The sequence below is a fragment of the Stomoxys calcitrans genome, chromosome 3 (assembly GCF_963082655.1).
Source record: "Stomoxys calcitrans chromosome 3, idStoCalc2.1, whole genome shotgun sequence".
Taxonomy (NCBI): domain Eukaryota; kingdom Metazoa; phylum Arthropoda; class Insecta; order Diptera; family Muscidae; genus Stomoxys; species Stomoxys calcitrans.
Genome location: NC_081554.1, coordinates 20,425,808 through 20,450,487, shown reverse-complemented (window position 1 = coordinate 20,450,487; position 24,680 = coordinate 20,425,808). Strand labels below are relative to the sequence as shown.

General features: G+C 38.1%; 1 protein-coding gene across 1 annotated transcript in view; it reads right to left on the bottom strand.

Moving 5' to 3' along the window:
* Positions 1-1,440: 1,440 nt before the first annotated feature.
* LOC106081725 (synaptotagmin-1) overlaps positions 1,441-24,680 on the bottom strand; it is a 50,541-nt gene continuing 27,301 nt past the window's right edge. Inside the window, exons 2-7 of the mRNA XM_013243894.2 lie at positions 7,654-8,287; positions 7,475-7,588; positions 7,291-7,411; positions 4,513-4,703; positions 4,142-4,445; positions 1,441-2,676 (exon numbers count right to left, since the gene is read on the bottom strand). Of these exons, the coding sequence (XP_013099348.1) occupies positions 2,525-2,676; positions 4,142-4,445; positions 4,513-4,703; positions 7,291-7,411; positions 7,475-7,588; positions 7,654-8,241 (1,470 nt within the window). The 5' untranslated portion in view covers positions 8,242-8,287 and the 3' untranslated portion in view covers positions 1,441-2,524. The remainder of the gene's footprint in view (positions 2,677-4,141; positions 4,446-4,512; positions 4,704-7,290; positions 7,412-7,474; positions 7,589-7,653; positions 8,288-24,680) is intronic.

Here is a 24,680-nt window from a genome sequence, read left to right as displayed (position 1 = left end):
ATCGGTTTATATGGCAGCTATATCAAAACGTGGACCGATATGGCCCATTTACAATCCCAACTGACCTACACTAATAAAAAGTATTTGTGCAAAATTTCATGCGGCTGGCTTTACTCCTTCGAAAGTTAGCGTGTTTTCGACAGATAGACGGACGGACGGATGGACGGACATATAAACCGATCTCTCGATTTAAGGTCTTGGGCCCATAAAACGCGCATTCATTGTCCGATGTCGCAGAAATTTGGGACAGTGAGTTGTGTTAGGCTCTTCGACATCCTTCTGAAATTTGGCGCAGATCGGTCCAGATTTTTATATAGCTGTCATATGGACCGATCTCTCGATTTAGGGTCTTGGGCCCATAAAAGGCGCATTTATGGTCCGATGTCGCCGAAATTTGGGACAGTGAGTTGTGTGAGGCCATTCGACATCCTTCTTCAATTTGCCTCAGATCGGTCCAGACTTGGATATAGCTGCCATATAGACCGATCCGCCCTATTAGGGTCTTAGGCCAATAAAAGCCATATTTCTTATCCGATTTTGCTGATATTAAGGACAGTGAGTTGTGTGAGGCCATTCGACATCCTTCTTCAATTTGCCTTAGATCGGTCCAGATTTGTATATAGCTGCCATATAGACCGATCCGTCGATTTAGGATCTTAGGCCCATTAACGCCACATTTACTAACCGATTTTGCTGAAATTTGGGACAGTGAGTTGTGTTAGACCCTTCGACATCTTCCTTTAATTTGGTTCAGATCGGTAAAGATTTGGATACAGCTGCTAAATAGACCGATCTCTTGATTTAAGGTTTTGGGCCTATAAATTACGCATTTATTGTCCGGTTTCGCCGAAATTTGAAACAGTGAGATATGCTAGGCCCCTCGACATTCTTCTTTACTTTGGCCTAGATCGGTTCAGATTTGGATACAGCTGTCATATAGACCGATCTCTCGATTTAAGGTTTTTACCCATAAATTACGCATTTATTGTCCAATTTCGCTGTTATTTGACACAGTGACTTATGTTAGGCTTTTCGACATCCGTGTCATATATGCTTAAGATCGGTCTACATTTGAAAATAACTTCCAAAAAGTCCAATATTTTGTTCTAAAAGATTGAACAGTGACTTGTACTTGGAAGACCACTCATTGTCCGTGCAGATTTTGATCCATATTGGACCATATTTCGATAAAGCTCCAATGGGGGCATAAATTATGCATTTTTCACGGGATTATGACGAAAGGTGGTTGGTATTCCGAGGTGGTGGATATCCAAAGTTCGGCCTGGCCAATCTCAACGCCTTTTTACTTGTTTTCTGTTTGCTGCGACCATTTTGGATCTTTTGGACCTTTTGGACTTTCGTTTGGTGATTTTAAAACAAAACTAATTTTTTTTTTAATTTTTTTTTTAATACATTTTTATTTAAATAAATGTTTACATTTAAGAATATATATATAATGCAATTTGCAATATTTTTGTTAAATTATTTTTTCTTAGACATTACAAATGTTTATGTAGGATGTTTTTGGAATGTATGTATGTACGTATGAAATGTAAATACTTAAGTACTGGCAAATGTTTGTTTGTTTGTCGCTCTTTTTGGAAAAGTGTACATAAAATCTATAATTTTCCCTATTTTTGGGGTTTTTTTTTTACAAAAAGACTTATAAGTTAAGGTAACATGGGTGGACACCAATAGAATAATGACAATTTTTTGTTTTGATGGCATCGAATAAACGCTTCCCAATGAATGAATGGTTCATATATTTTTTTTTTTTAATAATTTTTTTCTTTAGAAGTTTTACTATATAAAGTGAGGTACATATGGACATATAGATAAACCATAATAAATAATATGTACGTGTTGTATTTGTATGTATTTATGAGTTTTCGTCTCATTACCAATTTTACGAATTTTTGTTTATATCGATTTCTACCATAAAAAACATTGATTTTAAAAATGGTTTTTTGGTTTCTTCGAATGTCACACAATTTGAAATGTTAATTTTTTGTCTTTCTTTTTTTTGTTGAAGGGGGAAGGGGAGTTTGCGCCACAAATATTAAAGCACATTTAATAATTGTTTGGTTTGTTTTCTTTTTCTTTTTCTAAGTGTATTTGTATTCGTCACTTTAAGTTCGGGGTTTTTTTTTCAACGATATTTTCAGCGTTTTTAAACAATTAAATATATAGAGTTTTTCTTTAAATATTTTGGTTAACAATTTTTTTTTTTGAAGATTTGGCTTAAAATATCCCTGCAAATCCTATCGTATTTTGAACTTGATTCCCTTTTCACAATATGCTGTTAACAACATTAACATGCTCCCTAACATGTTATTACAAAAGTTCTAACATTGAACAACAGCTCACATAACAGTTGATGTTCGTCAAAGGCCTAACAGCCTGCCTGCATTCTTGCCAGTCACCCTCAAACTGTTAACATCGCTGTGGATTTTGTTTTATGGTCACTAGCAAAGACACCAATCATTTGTTTCGCTACAGCTATGGTTTCCACATGCGTCTATGTTTAGTTGGAACGTGTGTTATTAACATCTTGCAGGGGCACCCATTGGGCTGTGGCATTTTTGGAGCGGAACATTTCCTCAAAGAATAGTTTCTCTTCAGGGCGTACATCGGGACCACTGCCTAGGATGGCACGTCCCAAAACTTCATTGGAGCCTAAAAAGCATAGAACAAAAAAAAAGGAATTAAAAAAATTTTACTCATTATATAAAAAGAAGTCTATATATAAAGATTTGTGTCAAAGTTATACTACTGAGTTTTATACCCTCCCCCATAGGATAGGGGTATACTAATTTCGTCATGCTGTTTGTAAAACCTCGAGATATGTGTCCGAGACCCCATGAAGTATAAATATTCTTGATATTCATGACATATAAAATCGAACTAGCCATGTCCCTCCGTCCGTCCGTCTGTCTGTCAAAAGCACGCTAACTTTCGAAAGAGTAAAGCCATCCGCTTGAAATTTTACAAAAATAATTTTTATAAGTGTAGGTCGGTTGGGATTGTAAATAAGCCAAATCGGTCCATGTTTTGATATAGCTGCCATATAAACCGATTTTGGGTCTTGACTTCTTGAGCCTCTAGAGGGCGTAATTCTCGTCCGATTTGATTGAAATTTTGCAAATGGTGTTTTGGTATCACTTCCAACAACTGCGTTAAGAATGATTCAAATCGGTTCATAATCTGGTATAGCTGCCATATAAACTAATCTTAGGTCTTGACTTCTTGAGCCTCTAGAGGGCGCAATTCACGTCCGATTTTACTGAAATTTTGCACATGGTGTTTTGATATCACTTCTAACAACTGTGTTAAGAATGATTCAAATCGGTTCATAATCTGATATAGCTGCCATATAAACCGATCTTGGGTCTTGACTTCTTGAGCCTCTAGAGGGCGCAATTCTCGTCCGATTTGACAGAAATTGTCCACGTAGTGTTTTGGTATCACTTCCAACAACGGTGCTATGTATGTTTCAAATCGGTTCATGTTTTGATATAGCTGCCTTATAAACCGATCTTGAGTCTAGATTTCTTGAACCTCTAGAGGGCGCAATTATCGTCCGATTTGACTGAAATTTTCCACTTTGTGTTTTGGTATCATTTCCAACAACTGTGTTAAGAATGATTCAAATCGGTTCATAATCTGGTATATCTGCCATATAAACCGATCTTGTGTCTTGATTTCTTGAACCTCTAGAGGGGGCAATTCTCATCCGATTTGGCTGAAATTTGGTACAACGGCTTCCCTCATGACCTTCAACATACGTGTCCATTACGGTCTGAATCGGTCAATAGCTTGATACAGCTCCCATATAAACCTATCTCCCGATTTTGATTCTTGAGCCCCTACCAAGCGCAATTCTTATCCGAATGAATTGAAATATTACGCAATGACTTCTACCATGTTCAGCATTCATTTATGGTCTGAATCGGACAATAACTTGATATAGCTCCAATTGTAAAACAGTTCTTATTTAATATTCTTTGTTTGCCAAAAAAGAGATACCGCGCGTAGAACTCGACAAATGCGATCCATGGTGGAGGGTATATTAGATTCGGCCCGGCCGAACTAAGCACTCTTTTACTTGTTTTGGTTTAGTTTCCCTTAGCTTATCACTTACCCAGTAATCCATCATGCACCACTGTCAATTCCAAAGTGGCATTCTTCAAAGCCTCCTTATTGACATCAAATGTCAATGCCTCATTATAAACAGGGTTTATGGTGTTTCTTATAACTCCTGTTTTGCGTTTCTTGTTCTTCTTTCCCGGTACCATTAATACCACTTTGATATAGGGATCCGATGAATTGCGAGAATCATCGACTATTCTCAAATTTCTGGCTTTTATAAGAACCACTGTCAATCGTTCAGCGGAGGGCAAATAGGCCAAGGTCATCATTACATCGCCCAAATCAACTTTCATGTCCTGAAACATGAATTGACGACATAGGTTAACACTTTCTATGGAACAATTTGTTGATTCATTCTCTTACCTGTTCAGCGCATGCCCCTAATGGGGTCCAGAATTTCTCCTTCTTAGTCAAATCTAAATCAGCCAAAGGTATTTGGGCTCCTCCGATGCACACATGTCGAGAGTATGCATCGAAATCATATATCAAAATTTCAATTACCCGTTTGGCAATTGAGATGGGGCTTTCTTCGAAAACAAAATCTTCATCGAATACTGGAAAAAAGAAAAAAAAACAAACAAAATGTTCCAATTAATTTTCAATCCAAATCCAAAAAATAGAATTATTGTAAATTTCCAATCGATATGGATTTTGCCATCCTCAGAGATGGCGTTAATCTTCCTCTTCCAATACTGGCTGTAACCTAACCTTGCTGATTGTCAGTCATAATGCCCGACTTAATCAGTAAAGATATTCACGCTCAGCCTGCTCGCATTTTGACCGTACCAATTCAACCATTCGGTGATCGCCCGGATTTCCGCTTGCAGGACAGTGTTATGGTTAAGCAGACGGAAACAGAATGAGGGTTTGGCAGCGGCAGCCCGCTGTCACGAAATACGTGAACAGTCAAGCGGCGCTAAAGGCTCTGGCCTTTTATCCAGATTGATTGATGATTCCAGGTTTTATACGATGCACAAGAAGTCCCTCACCAGCTACGAGTATATGGATGGCTTGTCAGGCGACTCCATTGCACCACATGGTGTACTAAATGCCATTTTGTTGAGACCCGTCATATCATTGAGATCAGATAAACTCTCCACAATTATCTCCATTAACCGATCATCATACTTAACAACCTCTGAACGCAGTACATATATCAATCAGAAGAATACTGATGGAGACGTCTTCAGAGAGTACACCAATCACGCTTTGGAGCCATCGCTTTCCTCAAATGTGCATTTTGTTGTGGTGAAGAAATTTCGAATAACCCAATTTACCGGCACAGAAAAGCACGCTTACTTTCGAAAGAGTAGAGCTAGCCGCTTGAAATTTTGCACAAATACTTCTTATTAGTGTAGGTCAGTTGGGATTGTAAATGGGCTATTTCGGTCCACGTTTTGATATGGCTGCCATATAAACCGATCTGGGATCTTGACTTCTTGAGCCGCTAGATGGCACAGTTCTTATCCGATTTGGCTGAAATTTTGCACGGGGTGTTTTGTTATGACTTCCAACAACTGTGCTAAGAATAGTTCAAATCGGTCGATAATCTGATATAGCTGCCATATAAACCGATCTGGGGTCTTGACTTCTTGAGCTGAATTTGGCTGAAATTTTGCGCGGGGTGTTTTGTTATGACTTTGAACAACTGTGCTGAGAATAGTTCAAATCGGTCCATAACCTGATGTAGCTGCCATATAAACCGATCTGGCGTCTTGACTTCTTGAGCCGCTGGAGGGCACAGTTCTTTTCCGATTTGGCTGAAATTTTGCACGAGGTGTTTTGCTATGACTTTCAACAACTGTCTCAAGAATGGTTCAAATCGGTTAATAACCTAATATAGCTGCCATATAAACCGATCTGGGGTCTTGACTTCTTGAGCCGCTGGAGGGCACAGTTCTTATCCGATTTGGATGAAATATTGCGTGACCTGTTGTGTTATGACTTTCAACAACTGTATCAAGAATTGTTCAAATCGGTTAATAACCTGATATAGCTGCCATATAAACCAATCTGGGGTCTTGACTTCTTGAGCCTCTAGAGGACGCAATTATCATCCGATTTGGCTGAAATTGTGCACGAGGTGTTTTGTTATGACTTTCAACAACTGTACTAAGAATAGTTCAAATGTGTCCATAACCCGATATAGCTGCCATATAAACCGATCTGGGGTCTTGACTTCTTGAGCCACTAGAGGACGCAATTATTATCCGATTGCACTGAAATTTTGCATGAGGTGTTTTGTTATAACTTTCAATAACTGTGCTAAGAATAGTTCAAATATGGAATCTTGACTTCTTGAGCCTCTAAAGAGCGCAAGTATTATCCGATTTGGGTGAAATTTTGTACAACGGCTTCTCTCATGACCTTTAACATATGTGTCGGATATGCCATGAATCGATTTATAGCCTAATACAGCTCCCCTATAAACCGATCTCCCTATTTTACTTCTTCAGCACCTAAAGTGCGCAATTCTTGCTAGATTTGGCTGAAATTTTACACAATGACTTCTACAATGTTCGCCAATATTCAGTTCAATTATGGTCCGAAATGAACCATAACTTGTTTTTTTTATTCTATCGGTCTGTTCATCGGTGGCAGCGCAGCAGCCATCGAAATCATCGTCTGGTGAATTACATGCTCATAGAGAAGTCAGGTTGGATTTTCATGCCATAGAGCGCTATAGGAGTGTTCCTGTAGATCAGGAATTGTATAAGGCAGTGTAAATGCCTGACATGCAGCTCTTGGCGACCAACTGCGCCTGAGGAGGTTTGCCTCGGCACACCAGAGTTGTTCTGGATCAACTACCAGAATTTGCAATTGAATTTACAATCGATATAGGAGTGGTTATAGAGAAGTTATGATAAAGTTGTGTCAACGTTTTCGAAGATCTAAGGGTGATCGAAACAGGAGATCTCAAAAAAGGTTATCTTGTGATACAATAACTTTTATCAGATGACTTCCGATAATAAATGATCCCTTTTCTGTAGTGGTGATAGGTGTACAGTTTAGGGTTAAGTTAGGTTAGAGTGATAGTCTTTTTAACAAATCGGCTACCGGGGCACTCTCCCAGGAACAGTTTAAAGATTATTGAAATGTTGAAATTCTCCTTTGTAAAATTCGAATATGCCTTTCACTTACCCGGACACAAGGTCTTCTTGTGTATTCTTGTTTGCCAGAAATTCTTCTTCTCCGGCAATAATCTGATCTTGGCATAAGGATCAGCAGTGCCACTCAAATGGCGGGAATGCAGATCTTGGGCCTAATGAAAATAACAAAAAGATAATAACTTAAATTTAAAAAAACCAACACACTTTTTACTCACCTCAATCAAGCGAACAGACAAAATTCCAGCATGTGGATCATACATTATGCTAACATGAATACTGCCCTTCATCTCTTCATTTGTGGTCTTTGTGCTGTCTTTTTGCAAGGATTTCTAGAGAAAAAATTAACACCCTATTAATATGATCTCCTTATTCATTACATCTACTAAGCTCTTACTGTTCTATATAAGGACATATCGATTTTCGTATGATCCAGTTTGGCATTCATCGATGAAACCTTGGGTCTGGTGGGTCCCATGGCTAGCACTACATGTTTTTCATTTCGTGCTATGGGCACTGAAGTGCATGATGTTATGGAGAAAGTATTCGATTTCATGCTACCCGTTGGCGAGGTGGGTGTTGAAGGTGGCGATTCGTCGGCAGAGGTTGAGACCTGCTGCTGTATTGTCTTTGACGGTGGTGGAATCCAAAATGAAGTATCATCTGTATTTATTGATGAGGGTGTAACATTACCCTTACCACCCCCTCCTCCGCCTACGCCTCCAGCTAGGGAACGTGAACATTCGCTGATATTATCCACATTATAACCAGAAGCTGCGGCCACCAATGCATCTCGACACTGCTCTTCATCATCTTTGGGATTTGCCGACTCGAGAAGGGTCTTCTCGAACCAATTTAAACGATAACGTCTGGAACATGTGGCATAGAGACCAAAACCCATGACTGAAACCACTAAAAAGGATAGTGATGCATAAACGCCCACTTGAGCCAATGAGATGTCCTCTTCACGTATAACAATATCCATGGTGGTGAGTTTGTTGGAGTACTTGTGTGATTAGTTAGGATGAAACCTGTAAAATGAAGGGAACAGATATATGAAATGAATTTGTGGATTCTATAGGGGTTGTTGTCTAGAATATTTATATTGGTGTTTATACAGTACACGTATGTATAAAACAAATGTTATGCGAATTACATTTTGAAATGTTTTCATAAATCAACCGCTAGATGGCCAAAATTGTTGGCAAATTCTTTAATAAATGTCGTTACCATAAATAAGGATTGTTATAGTTGAAATGGTGTGTGTGTTTTTGCATTTAAAAAACTGTGCAAATTTGCATAAATTTTCAATGGAAGTCGTTCGCGTACTTTATTAACCAGCTGAAGAGAGCGCGAAGAAAGCAATTTTTGACAGTTCGTAAATTAAGAACCTGCAAATTTTTGCTGGGAGCTTATGTGCCAACACATTTTCAACTTTGAACAGATGTTTTTTGACCGTTCATAAATTGAGAACCTGCAAATTTCTGCTGAAAGTTTTTGTGCCAACACAATTTTCAACTTTGAACAGATGTTTTATGAAGCTCAGCTGTTTTATAATAATACAAGAAAGTCTATATATATATATAAAAGAGATGCGCGAGAGACAGATTGCCGACTGACGGACTGACTAAATGATCATCGCCCAGCCCAAACGGCTAAATCTTGAATCAAAGAATTTTGAACGAATGTTGGTGTCGGGTCATAGGTACGGGATAAGGCTGGATTTGGTGATATTCGTACGTTTAGGTACTAAAAAGCACCAAATAGTATAAAATGGTAAATATTTGCCAGCGCGAAAGGAAAGGGCTAGAAATGAACTCAAATTAAAGAGCGTCTCGAAGAAATAAGGTTTAGAATTTTTTTTTTTGGAAAAGTGGGGCAAATAGTACATTGGTACTTTTTTCAAAATTGAGCTAAAGCTCTGAATTTACTTGCGTACACCACGGCAACCTTAATTGGGTGATTATAAGAGTTTTTGGAAATTTGTACATTTTGGTACTAAAAAAGTACCAAAAAGGTACGACAATGGGTAAACTTTGTACAGGGCGGATGGATAGAGGTAGAATATTGAAAATTTACTTAAAAGACATGTGGAGCAAAATGATGAGGGTGAAAAGAAAAAATGGAAAATTAGTACTGGTGACGGGAGAAAATGTACGTTTAGTACCGCAATTGGTACCATTTGGTACTTTCTTTACAGATGGAGCTAGAGGTTTGAAATTTGGCACGTAGGTAGAAAATATATAATGGGTGACTAAATGATCTATTCAAAATTCGTACAATTTAGTACCAAAATTGGAACCATTTGGTACTTTCTTTACAGATAAATGATCTATTCACCATTCGCACATTTTGTTACCAAAATTGGTACTAATTGGTACTTTCGTTATAGATGGAGTTAAAGGTCTGAAATTTGCATGTAATTACAACTAAGAAATAAATGGTGGATGACTTAATGATCTATTCAAAATTCCTACATTTTGGTACCATTTTGTAATTTCGGTTCAGATTCTTTCGTAAATTTTGGTACCATTTGGAACTTTCCATTTAGATGGAGCTAGAGATCTGAAATTTGGCAAGTAGGTACAACTGAGAAATATATGAGGGGTGAATAAATGGCTTGTTCACCATTCGCACATTTTGGTACCAAAATTGTTGCAATTTGGTACTTTCTTTATAGATGGAGCTAGAGGTTTGAAATTTGCATGTAGCTACAACTGAGTAATAAATGATTGATGACTAAATCATCTACTCAAAATTCCTACATTTTGGTACCATTTTATAATTTCGGTTCAGATTCTTTCGTAAATTTTAGTACCATTTGGTACTTTCTTTATAGATGGAGCTAGAGGTCTGAAATTTGGCAACTAGGTACAACTAAGAAATTTATGATGGGTGACTAAATGATACGTTCACCATTCGCACATTTTGGTACCAAAATTGGTACCATTTGGGGCTTTCTTCATAGATAGAGCCAGAGGCATGTAGGTTCAACTAAGAAATGCATGATTGGTAACTTAACGATCAATTTAAAATTCATATATTTTGGTACCAAAATTGGTACCATTTGGTACTTTTTTACAGATGGAGCTAGAGGTTTGAAATTTGGCATACAGTTACAACTAGGAAAAATATGGTGAGTGACTAAATAATCTATTCACAAATCGCATATTTTGGTACCATTAGGTACTTTTTTTACAGATGGAGCTAGAGGTTTGAAATTTGGCATACAGTTACAACTAGGAAAAATATGGTGATTGACTAAATAATCTATTCACAAATCGCATATTTTGGTACGATTTGGTACTTCCTTTGCAGGTGGAGCTAGAGGTCTGAAATTTGACATGTAGGTACCAGAAGGAAATATATAATGGGTGACTAAACGATCCATTCAAAATTCGTACATTTTGGTACCAAAAAGTACCAAAATTTATTTTCGCCTCCAGCGAACGGGAACAGCTAAAATTAAGCTTTTGGACTAACATTATCACAGTCTTGACAACAATATGACATGTGGGAGAAAACGTTCTAATTGTGCTGTAATTGGTAGCTTGAAAGAATATATTGGGCAACTAGAAGATATTTTTATACCTTCCACCATAGGAATGGGGTATACTAATTTCGTCATTCTGTTTGTAACACCTCGAAATATGCGAGAGATTATGAGACCCCATAGAGTATATATTGGGTTGTAATTGCGGATTCTTTAAAAGAAAGTAAATGCATTTTTAATAAAACTTAGAATGAACTTTAATCAAATATACTTTTTTTACACTTTTTTTCTAAAGCAAGCTAAAAGTAACAGCTGATAACTGACAGAAGAAAGAATGCAATTACAGAGTCACAAGCTGTGAAAAAATTTGTCAACGCCGACTATATGAAAAATCCGCAATTATTTTTTGGGCAACCCAATATATTCTTGATCGTCGTGACATTTTTTGTCGATCTAACCATGTCCGTCCGTCCGTCTATCTGTCAAGAGCACGCTAACTTTCGAAGAAGTTAAGCTAGCCACTTGAAATTTTGCACAAATACTTCCTATTTGTGTAGGTCGGTTGGGATTGTAAATGGGCCATATAGGTCCATGTTTTGATATAGATGCGATATAAACCGATCTTTGATCTTTACTTTTTGAGCCACTGGAGGGCATAATTCTCATCCGATTTAGCTGAAATTTTGCATGAGGTGTTTTATTATGACTTCCAACCACTGAGTATGGTTGAAATCGGTCCATAACCGGATATAGCTGTCATATAAACCTATCAGGGGTGTTGAATTTTAGAGCGTCTAGAGAGCGCAATATCTATCCGATTTGGCTGAAATTTTGCACAACGTTTTTTGGTATGACTTCCAAAAACTCTGCTAAGTATGGTGCAAATAGGTCAATCACCTGATATAGCTGCCGTATAAAACGATCTTGAATCTTGACTTCTTAAGACACTAGAGGGCGCAATTCTTATTCGATTTAACTGAAATTTCACATGGCGTGTTTTGTTATGTTATGTTCAATAACTGTGCCAAATATGGTTCAAATCGATTCATAAACTGATATAGCTGCCATATAAACCAATCTAGGATCTTGGCTTCTTGAGCCTCCAGAGGGCGTAATTACTATACGATTTGGCTGAAATTTTGTACAACGGCTTTTACCGTGATCTTTAAAATACGTGTTAAATATTGTTCGAATCGGTCTATACCCGATACAGTTCTTATGTAAACCAATCTCTCCATTTTACATCTTGAACCCCTTAAGGGCGCATATTTTCCTCGAATTGATTGAAATTTTACACAATGACTTTTACTATGGTCTCCAACAATTAAGTCAATTATAACTTGATATAGCTCCAATATTATGGCAATTCTTTTCTTTTATCCTTTGTTTTCCTAAAAATAGATATCGGGAAAAAAAACTCTACAAATGCGATCTATGGTGGAGGGTATATAAGATTGGGCCCGGCCGAACTCAGCACGCTTTTACTTGTTTCTCATCAATTCATACATCTGAGGTTCAATGAAACGGCAATTGGTAAGCCCTCTTAAGCCACTATAATCGGATTTCTTCTGATTTATATATGTACGTCAGGTGTTAAGAAGCTACAGGGTAGAATGGTTAATTAATGGAGTGAATTAGGGGCACATTTTCTCATACCAATGCTTTCATTATTTCTTATATGCAAAAAGACAAGGCGTTGCATTTTGGTATTTTGCATGATCACTATAGCTTCGAATGCGATTTTGATGGAACTTTCAGAAAATGTGAAGTTCAGACTCTGATGAAAATAATGTACAAAAGTTTTTTATATTTGAAGTGTGGCCGATCCTTCCCCTCACCAAAATTTTCTAAATCTAAAGATCTCGGAGATCAGATGTGCGATCCGCAAACAAATTTTTGGGTCATATAACCCAATCTCTATTTCACATCTAGAGAATTCAGGAGGTGCTAACCTTCTTCGATTTAGCTCCAATGTTGTATTGTACAAGGAGTTCTATCATGACCTCAAACTATCATGCCAAATAAGGTTAAAAGGATACCTACATATAAACGGATCTCCAGACGATAATTTTTGAAAATCTTGAGGTACAATCTGCTTCACTATGAATAAAGTTTTAAATTCTGTTTAAGTTTTTAATCTAAAGTCCTGTTTTCTTATTTTATTTTGCAGTCCTTGAGTGCTATATTTGATGACTTCGTTCGTTCGTTCATTTTTAAATCTCCAAAGCATACCATATTAATACCCTCATATACAGGCCTCTTATGTTTACATGCCTGTTCAACAATTTCATTTTAATCGGGTATTTTAGACCAACACATTCCACACAACCAACTGAGCTGTGCGTTCGAAAAAAAGTATTTATCGAGGAATCTAACCATGACCCATCAACACCTCCCTTCCCTTGTCATTGAAAGTTTCTGGGGGAAAACAATGAAAGAGGTCTAGCAAGCATTGAAGCATAAAACCATTTCGCATCCATGTCAGCCCATAGTCAGCCCATACCAACTACGCCACCTACAGTTTCTACTTCAAGCAACATTTAATTTTAGATCGTTTCAGGCGGCGTAGGCTGCTGCCTGTATTTTTTTTTAATCCTTTGGCTTAGTGGTTTAATTGTAACTTTTTTTTGGTTTTGGAGAAACAGCAATCAATTTCCCACACTCTGTCACAAAGAAGATGATGGTGATGTGAATGGTTTGAATGATGGCCCTAGCTCTATATGGGAACTGAATTTCAGCTTTAATGCAATGCAATTGCCAAAGATAATAGTCTACCAAACGGAGATGATAGAATGGTGGAGAAATGGACATCCTGATGTAAAAAGCAACTATGATGGGATTGTAATTTATTTCCTTTATGTTTTGTGAATGTCATATTGGTTTTTTGATTTCAGTTACATGCCATAAATAGGCGAAAGACTATGGTTTTTAGAGGCTTCAGGTAAAGTAAAATGGGGGAATGGCATATGGGGGCTATACTTAGTATTTTATACAAAACCAGATGGTCAGGGCCCGCTCCGCTAAGCCTTCTTTTACTCTCTTATTTTATCTGAGCCCTATACGGTCACGTCAGGAAATAAGTCCTGTTTGGGGGTGCTGGTACGGCCTTTCAGATTTTTCGCGCCAATGTGGATATTATGTTGTTGCTCTTCTCCCCCTTTGGTGCCTTATGTTGCTATGGTCGGTAAATATATTCGGTATGGGGAACACACAAATAAACAAACAAACCTACAAACAAATACAAATTGATTTTTTATATGTTTACTAGCTGACCCAGGCCCGCTCCGCTGCGCCTTCTTTCACTTTATATGGAACAAAAGTTGCCTTGGAATATTTAATTTCGAAGATTTTTTAGTGAAATACCATGCTAACTTGACTAAGAGTTTAATAATATAAGTGCCTTTATCTGAATCCCATATGATCTTTATTTGTCTACGAATTTAAGTTTGGATGTAAGGCGTACTCCATTCTTAAAATACTTCATTTCAGCCCGATATTCTCATGATTTCTGATTTAGTAGTGTTTTCGGGGGAGAGGTGGTCCCCCAGATACTTGGCCCTGAAAAAATATCAGCATCGTGCTCTTCTCTCAAATGCCATTTATTTAAACCCCATATTGCCATTGGCTTAAGAGGAGTTTACAGGATGAGGCGTCTCCCAAACACATGGCCCCAAAATAGGTTATCAAATTCGTTTCCAAATCTCAAATATCTTTCATTTGAGCCACATATTGGCATGGTCGAAAAATGTTTTCCCTTGGGGATGGGCGGCCACACAGTGAGTTGGCCTTGAAAATTTGTATCGGATTCGTGGTCCATTTTAAAAACCCTCTTATTTGAGCCTCATATTGCAATAGTCAGAAAATACTTACTATTTGGGTGGTGTTGTGGGGGTGCCGTGGCCCCATAGACACTTTTCCCGAATATTGATATCAAATTCGTTCTTCACTCCCAAAGACCTTTCATTTGAGCCCTATATTGCTATGGTCGTAAATTTGTCCCCTTCGGGGATGTGTTTGGTGAGAGACGGCCCCCCAAACACTTGGTCCCATATTTGGATATCAGCTTCGTATTCTATATTCAAATACCTTTTATTGAAGCCCCATGTTCCCATGGCCAGTAAATAAGTCCAGTTTGGGGGGTGTTTTGGGGATGGGGTGGATCCCCAGAAACGTGGTCCTACATTTCGATATCAGATTCGTATTCTTCTCGCAAATACCTTTCATTTGAGTCCCATATTGCCATGGTCGGTAAATATGTCCGATTTAGGGGTGTTTTGGGGCTGGGGTGGTCCCTTTAGCACTTGGTCCGAAAATTGGATATCAGATACGTTTTCTTATCCTAAATACCTTTCATTTGAGTCCCATATTGTCGTGATTGGTCTAAATATATGTTTGTTAGGTTTTAGGGTGGGGCAGCCCCCCTAGGTACCCCATCCGAAATTTGGAAACCAAATTTTTATTTTTGGGGTACTATATGAGAGCACACAAAATTTCGCTTAAATCGCACCACCCATCTCCGCGATCTGGCTATTCTGAAAATTAGGGTGAGGGGGAGGGTCCGCCCCCCCCTTCAGATATCAAAAAATGTAGTACCCTATTTTCACCACGGGGTCATTGTGCACCATCTGTGAAAATTTCAACAAAATCGGTTCAGCCGTTTCTGAGTCTATAAGAAACACACACATACAAACAAACAAACAAACACAAATTGATTTTTATATATAAGATTTGGCTGGTGGGTTTGGAGGTGGGGCGGCCCCCTAGATAACCCACCCTAAATAAGGATACAAAAAAAAGTTAATATAAACAAACCAAATTTCGCTTAAATCGCCCCACTTATCTCCGAGATCTGGCGTTTTTGAAAATAGGGTAAGGGGAGGGTCCGCCCATTAAAGTTTGGAGTAGCCAAACTCTTTGCCTCGAAAATGGATATCAGATTCTTACTCCACTCCTAAAAGCCACATTGGAGCTACATATTGCTGTATTCGGTATATACAATATGTGTGCTTTAGAGGGAGTTTATGAGGTAAGGCCTCCCTGAAACATTTGGCCATGAAACAGATACAGATTTGAGCAATTTTTTGCCGTAATCCGCAAATATGTCTAGTTTGAGGGGTATGCAGATTGGGGCGGCCACTCACGTACTTAGGTGCATACCTCTCAAACTAGACATATTTGTGGATTCCGGCAAAAAAAGAAAAAATATTACTCTACTCTTAAATTTCTTTAATTTAAACCTCTGTCCCCATTGGTTTAGGGGAGTTTATGGGGTGACACGACCCCCAAACATTTGGCCTCAAAATTGGATATCAAATTCATTCTCTAATATCAAATACCTATTTTTTATCGCCATAGTAGGCAACCATGACCGGTTTGAAGGGAGTTTAGAGGCAGCATCGTGCTAGAGCACGGTTTTGTTTGAGCCCCATAATGTCCAGGAAGGAGGCTATCAAAATATTTAGGCCTATGGGTCTCGTTCAGATTTTACACTAATTAATTTTTTGTATTGGTTATCTACATTCAAAATCTTATTTCAAAGCGACCACTTGGGATACCAAATTTTTAAAAATTGGCAGGTCCTCCCGTGTCCATCCCAATTTGAGGGTAAAAAGTGTACTCTACTATCAAAGATCTTTTATTTCTGTCCTATTCTATCCTGATCGACCTTCATATATTATTTCATATTTTATTTTAAAATGCTTTTTTTTTGGGTAGGAAAGGGGGAAGGGGATTGCCCTCTGACACGTCCCTTCGTTTGAGTACGATATATTCTCGGTCATCCTACATGACAGTTTGGAGTTGCATTTATTGGGAGGAGAGGATCGCTCTCCCGGACGCTAAGAACTAAACAACAATTTATTTTAGACTTTTATTGTCGCGATCTATTGTCCTGCGGAACGGAAGGACATGACCCAGATACTTTAATCCCTATACCAACATTAGTTTCGAAATATATTGTCATAGACTTTTCTTTTAATTGACATACTATCCCGATCGAATTACACGTCCTATTGAAGGGTATTTAGACTCTGTCCTAATTGCGTATACCAAATTCGTAGTCAAATCGCAAAGAATTTTTATTCGATACCCATTTTGTGACGTTAGACATTTGTGCCCGTTTTCATGAATTTTGGGGTTGGGGTGCCCCGTAGACACCTTGGACCAAATTCTTATAACAGATGTGTTCTCAGCTTCCAAATATCTTTCATTTGATACCTATATTGTCCCAATCGGTAAATATGTTCTGTTGAGGGGTTTTTGGGGGGGGGTGAGGAGGCGCCTTAGACACCAATGAATAATTTTTTATATCAGCATTGGAAACTACCTTTAAATATCTTTAATTTGATATCCGTATTGTCCCAATCGCTAAATTTGTCCTGCTGGGGGGTTTTGGAAGGTGGGGTGGTGATTTTGGGAATGGAGAAACTTAGGGTAAAATTTTGATGCCAAGTTCGTACTAAGACCGATCTCTCGGTCTTAGGTTTTGAGGCCATAAAAAGCGCATTTATTGTCCGATGTCGCCGAAATTTGGGACAGTGAGTTGTGTTAGGCCCTTCGACATCCTTCCTTAATTTCACTCAGAGCGGTTAAAATTTGGATATAGCTGCCATATAGACCAATATCTCGATTTAATGTTTTGGGCCCATAAAAGGCGCATTTATTGTCCGATGTTACCGAAATTTGGGACAGAGAGTTAAGTTAAGCCCCTCCACATATATCTGCAATTTGGTCTAGATCGATCAAGATTTGTATAAAGATGCCATATAGACAGATATTTCTATTTAAAGTCTTGGCCCTATAGAGGGCGCATTTATAATCCGATTTAACTGAAATTTAACACATTGACTTATGTTAGGCTTTTCGACATCCATGTTGTATATGGTTCAGATCGGTTTATTTTTGCATATAGCTACTAAAAACACCAATATTTTGTTATACACAATTAAACAATGAATTGTACTTATAAGTAATTGGTCTAAATCGGAACATATTTCGATGTAACTGCTATGGGACATAAGGTATGCAGTTTTCACCGCATTTTGTTGAAAGGTGGTTTACATATATACCCGAGGTGGTGAGTATCCAATATTCGGCCGGGCCGAACTTAACACTTTTTTTACTTTTTAATAGGGGGAGATAGAATAGGGGGAGGGGCTAACCTCTATAATTTTGGCAAATACTACGGATTTTTGAGGTTCAATAAATCAAATCAGGAAATCCATTTATATGATGAAAAGCGATTTATAAATGTATGCAAGTTTCGGCCTGAATTAAGTTCATGTGTTCTTACTTGTTTTTCACCCACTCCTCAATAAATAATTCCCAGAACACTTTTTATAAAAACTTAGTTAATCTTAAGTCACATTGTATACTCGCATCTTTCACAGTGGCAACTTTCTCAAGTACATTTCCACATCAAATTTAAAGAAAATGTCTTCTACCATATACACTTAGTATTTCTTAGAATTCATTAGCGTTTCCATGGAATCCCAGCCTCGGTGAATTATAACCGTAGGAGTCAATCTTCTCAACTTTAATGGACGTATCATCGTTGTTGTGAATTTGAATGAACTCTTCTGTTTTTTTTTTTCTGTTATCCTTTAACGTCTGCCAGCATGGCGCCAGTCACTTGGTCGCCCTATGCATGGAAATTCTGCAGCATTTTAAACATCTGCCAAGGTTGGAATAAACAAATCTGTTGTACATATTGATTGAAGTTAATCATTTGCATATTCTTTTACAGCTCAACAAAATGCAGGCTGAATTTTGTAACACGCAAAGCCTTTAGGTTGATTTGCTTATATTGCTCTTGACAACAAACATTTTAAAGGGGAATTTTAATTTAATTTCTAACCTCTTCAATGAGAATTCTTTAAAAAGCTAAAAAAGTTGCGCATGGCGTATTATGTGATGACAACAAGAATATTGAGAAGGCGTCTGATATATTTGAATTACTCAGAATATTCACGAAATTTGACCCTAATGAAGCAGGTGTTAAGTGATTAAAAGATTTTTTTTGGAGTTTAAAGCTTTAAGAAACCTTTGGGCATTACTTACTTTAATTGGCTATGACAGAACATGTGTTGCACTAGCCGAACGTAGAATAGCGTTCCAAGCGCCTCGATCTTCTGCGCTCATTCTCTGACTCCAAGTTTCGAGGTGTATCCCACAACTTGATCTTTCCGTCGGGCTTTTCTTTTTCCCGGTTTGCGTCTACCACCGTGTTTGCTTTCAAAAGACTTATTTGCTGGAGCATCTTTAACCATTCTGACAACATGACCTACCTCTCCTTCATCTGGCGCGTCGCTACTGATTGCTGGGTTGCTCTATATGCCGCATTCTTGGCTTCAGTAGCATCTCGACACTCTTGGTCGTACCATGGGTTTCTTGGAGGAGGCTTCTGGTAGCCAAGTACGGATTTCGCGGCATTTTCCATGTAGAGGGCAATAGTTTGCCACTGCGCCATTATATCATTGGAACAAGGAATGCTTTCATCAAGCAGTTGAGTCAGTCGAGTGGAGTATCCCATTGTCATCTGTTGTGTTTGGAGCTTTTCAATGTCCAACTTCCGTGCAGTGTCAGATAGTATTTTTCTCGCCATATTCAAACCAGTGCGAACCTTTGCTGCAACAAGGTAATGATCCCTATCTATATTCGCGAATTCTATCAGCCTCCGTTTTTACTATTCCTTTGTTTTTCATAGTAGTTCTTATAGTTTTCCGGGGGCGGGTTACTGGCCCACCACCCCAACCGCATGGGTTTTATCGGATTGCACATGTGTCCTTCAGTCGCCCCTTACCTTGGAACAGACGCTGTTGTTGGCCATTGATTATTTGAAGGCGCCAATAACTCGCCTTGTCATCTCAGGTGTCATTGGCACTCAGTATTTAATTAAGAGCCAGCGCCACCTGACTCCTCACTGAGACTCTCCTCTCGAAAATCGCTGACTGCCGAGCCGCATTTGCAGCTACTGCGCATAAAAACGGAGCTTTCCACCATCCGCAAACCTGTGGAGGCGCCCGGTAGTTTCCAGCTAAGCTTCCCGTGGTAACGATGGACACCACACAAGTCGGAGCTCAAAGTTCCAGCCTGTGCGGTGCTCAAAGTTATTTCGTGTCAGCCGGGAAGCTTAGCTGTTCCCTACTGTTCGTACTCTACATTCAAAGATCATACATCTAACACGGAAGGCCCTGGTATTTCCATGTGGTAACATAAAATTGTATGCAGTTTTCTAACTGTAAAACTGCAACGGTTTGTCGTTATTGTAAAAATATGTATGTTTCTGAAGTGTCTGAGTGTCAGTCAAGTGATTGGTTCTCATACAAAATTGAAAAATTGGCAAGTGTTTATCGGTAATCTATCTGTCCTAAAGCATGCTAACTTACGAACGAGTAAAGCTAACTTCTTAAAATTTTGCACTAGAACTTCTCATAGATGTAGGTCGGTTGGGATTGAAAATGGACGAAATCGGTCTACGTTTAGATATAGGCACTATTATAACCGATCTTCGGACTTAACTTCTTGAATCTTTGTAAGGCGCACTTTAAGTCCGATTGGGTTGAAAGTTATCACACAGTTAAGGACGTGGGGACTAAAACGCATGTAACACTGTAGAACAGCGAAACGAACAGTTGGACGACGAAAATCCTATGGGGAGATCCGGATCAAAAAAAAAAAAACGAGGATGGAGATATCACTTTGAAATTTGAAATGGTTTGAGCTGGGGTGCTAGCGAGATCGTCTGCAAAATTGTAAGGACCGGACGCCATTTGGCTGGCCCCTAACATTGGTATTTCGAAAATTTGTTGGGGCTGCTAAATTATTGTTTGTGGTCTAATTTCCAAACTTTTTTGCTGGGTAATGCACAAAAATCCCTACAAAACGTGCGCTTGAGGTGTACAATATCTTTCGGTTTCGGGGATATCCCATTCAACACATCTAAAACCCATTACCGACCCTACAAAGTATATGTATTTCTGATCGTCTTAAAAATCTAAAACGATCTAATCGCCCGTTCGTCTATCCCTCTGTCTGTGGAAATCCCGCTACAGTCTTTAAAAATGGAGATATTGAGCTGACACTATGCACAGGTTCTTTTCTTGTCTATAGGCAGGTCAAGTTCGAAGATAGGCTATATCGGACTATATCTTCATATAGCCCCATACAGAGTGATGTGCCGATTTAGGTCTTAGGACCATAAAAGCCACATTTACTACCCGATTATGCTGAAATTTAGGACAGTGAGTTGTAATAAGCCACTCGACATCTTTCTTCAACTTTGTCCAGATTTGTATATTGATGTCATATACCGATCCTAGAAGTTTGGTATTTAGAATAAAATTATGTCCCTCAAAAAAATTTATTTTGTATAAATTTTTAGCAGAATCCATGGTGGTGAGTTCCCAAGATTCTGCCCTGCCGACCTTATTAACAATATGGGTTAATAAGGTTCAATTTTTAGCGGAACCCACGGTGGTGGGTGCTCAAGATTCGGCCTTGACGAACTTTACATTTTTATACCCTCCACCATAGGATGGGGGTATACTTATTTCGCCATTCCGTTTATAAACCTCGAATATTCTTAATATTCATGGCAGTCATGGCATTTTAATTCGATATGCCCGTCTTTCCGTCCGCCTGTCGAAAGCACGCTAACTTTCAAAAGAGTAAAGGTAGGCACTTAAAATTTGAAATGGGCCTTGATTTCTGGAGCTTCTAGAGGGCGCAATTCTTATCCGATTTGGCTGAAGTTTTGCCTGAGTACATTTAAAGTATATTTTAAATCAATCCTGATATAACCGATCTCCCGATTAGACTTCTTGAGCCTCTAGATAGTACAATTGGTATCCTTTGAAATTTTACATATGTCGTTTTGATATGACTTGCAACAACTGTGCCAAGTATGACCTAAATCTGTATATAACGTAATATAGCCGCCATAAAAACCGATCTACTGATAGACTTCTTGAACTTCTAGAGAGAGCAATTCTTTCCCAATTCAGCTGAAATTTAGCATATATCGTTTTGATATGACTTTCCACAACTGTGTTAAGTATGGTCCAAATCAGTCCATATCCTGATATAGCTGCCATATAAACCGATCTCCTTATTTGATTTCTTCAGTCCTAAACGGCGGAAGGCTTATCCAATTTGACTGAAATTTTATGACTTCCAACAACTGTGCCAAGTATGATCTTAATATATTCACATATAGCTGCCATAAAAGCTGATCTCACAAATTGGTTTTTTGAGCCTCTTGAGGGGGTCAATAACTTGATTCAGCTCATATATATTTGAAAAAGTAATTCAAAGAACTTGACAAATGCTAGCCCTGGTGGAGGTGTATATAAGATTCGGCCCGACCGAACTTAGCACGCTTTTACTTGTTACTTGTTTTAAATGGTATACCTGAATGTCTCTCAGTTGTCTATTTGTCTACCTCTTCAATTTTCCCACTGTCTGTTTACTTGTCTAATTGACGATTTGTAATTGGGTTTTTATGAATGTTTGAATGTTGTCTATGGACAGATAGACAGTCCATCTGTCAATCTTTCTGTCCGCAGTTCTCTCCGCCTATTTGTATATTCGTTAATTTGACGCTTTGGTCAGCAGAAAGACTGCTTTTTTATCAGCACATTCGTGTCTAATCGTTCTTCAGTTTGTTTTTGATCGTCTGTTTATTAAACTAACTTGCAAAATAACTCTTCACCAACACTCCTTAAGAGATAATACTTTTAAAAGTTATCTGGAAACGTACTGATACTATTTGAATAAAAGTTCTACAATATGATATAAAATCCATATAAACTTCTTGTTTTCATATTTTACTCCCGGAGCCCAAAAAAAATTACACTTTTCTCTTACTCAAATGATATTTCCATGTATTTATAGCAGAACCATGGGGCGTATAATTGCCATAAAAGCGGAATATTTATAGTTACTCATACGCCATACTGAACCAACAATCTACCTAAACATTGTCAATGAGTGACCTCACTCTATGAGCAATACATGCACATAAACAATAATCAAAACAATTCCTACACAGTCACGTTTTCCATGTGTCCCATATGTCAATTAATATTTGAATGTTTCTAAAATTAGATTTCCAAGTGAACAACCCCTCCAACGCTGTGTTGGGCACTCAAAGCAAGGGGGGTCATAGAACTAATCGAATAAACCATTATTAACCTGTAATCCCCAATTCTATGGAAAAATTTAACAAGATAACGATAAAATTGCAAATTAATTGATAAACAAAATGTTTTTTTTTTTTGTTTTTTGGTTTCATGACCAACAGCTTTGTTATCTACAGTGAGATAAAAATAATAATAAAAAAAAGCCAATTCGCATGAATTAAAATAAAGCAGACGTAGACGAAGACAATGACAATGATTTTGGTGGCACTAATCAACTTTAATGATGACACAGCACATCTGGTTACTGATGGTGAGGGGCAATAAAATTTATGACCATGCTAAGTATAAAAAGAGGCGACTAAAGCGACTATTATCCCCCATCATGAGATTTTGTGGTGGTATTTTAATATTTTAACGAAAAGCAAAAACCGTCCGAATATAATAATGTGACATTAAGTATGATTTATTTGTAATACTAAACTTGTTATTCTTTTTTCGCATTCCATTTTGTCTGTTTTTTTTTTGGGAGGTTTTGTAATAAAAGGAATAATTGTCATAAAGGGTTAGATTTTTTTTTTGTGGTAGATAAGGGACAGGGAGAAAGAACAATGGGGGGTTTTATGAAAAAGAAAACAATAAAGAATACGAATCAAAAGAATATTACAATGGAAAACAATTTTATACAAAAGGACTTATCTCGAAATTGCATGCACCAATTCTAATGAAATTGTGTTTGTATCGTTTTAGTAAACCATAAACTCAAATAGGATATCTAAAATTGCGGTCAAGTAACTAAAGGGAAAGGCCACACAAAAACTACACAAAAGAATATGGTGGCAGATTGTGACAATTTGGGTTTCCAATGAAAGATACGGAGGCCACCGTAGCGCAGACGTTAGTATGTCCGCCTATGACGCCGAACGACTAGGTTCGAATCCTGGCGAGATCATCAGAAAAAATTGTCAACGGTGGTTTTTCCCTCCTAATGCAGGCAACATATGTGAGGTACTATGCCATGTAAAACTTCTCCCCAAAGAGGTGTCGCACTGCGGCACGCCGTTCGGACTCGGCTATAAAAAGGAGGTCCCTTGTCACTGAGCTTAAACTTGAATCGGACTGTACTCATTGATATGTGAGAAGTTTGCTCCTGTTCCTTAGTGGAATGTTCATGGGCAAAATTTGCAAATTTGCAATGAAAGGTATATACTCGTAGAAGTAGAAAACAACTTTGATATAAACATTTGGCTTCCAGTGTCTGTGGGCTGCCTCACCCCTTAATCCCTAAATGGACAATCAGGCCGATTGGCACAATATTGTTGGGATTTTAAATGCTCAAATGGATGATTTTTGACAGTAAAATATGAATTTGAGCCACCCTAAGTAGAAAACAAATCTGATATAAACATTTGGCTTCAAGTATCTGAGGGTCTCCCCACGCCTAAATGGTCAATTAGGACGATTGGGACAATATGGTTGCGCTTTTAAATGCTCTAATGGATGATTTTTTGACAGTAATGTATGAATCTCGGCTGCCCCAAACTCAAAAAACTTTTCAAACTGTTTTATAGGACAATAGGGCCCCTAATGAATTTAACTTAAAGGTATTTTAGAATAGAGATCGAAACTGATATTAGTATTTGGAGGAAAATGTTTGGGGAACCACACAGAACCAAATAAAATTTCTCTCCAATTGGACAAGTTGGTCGCTAATGACAATATGAGACTCAATTTAAGTGTCCAATTATCATAGTTACAAGTAAAAAGGCGTTAATTTCGGCCCGGTCGAACTCT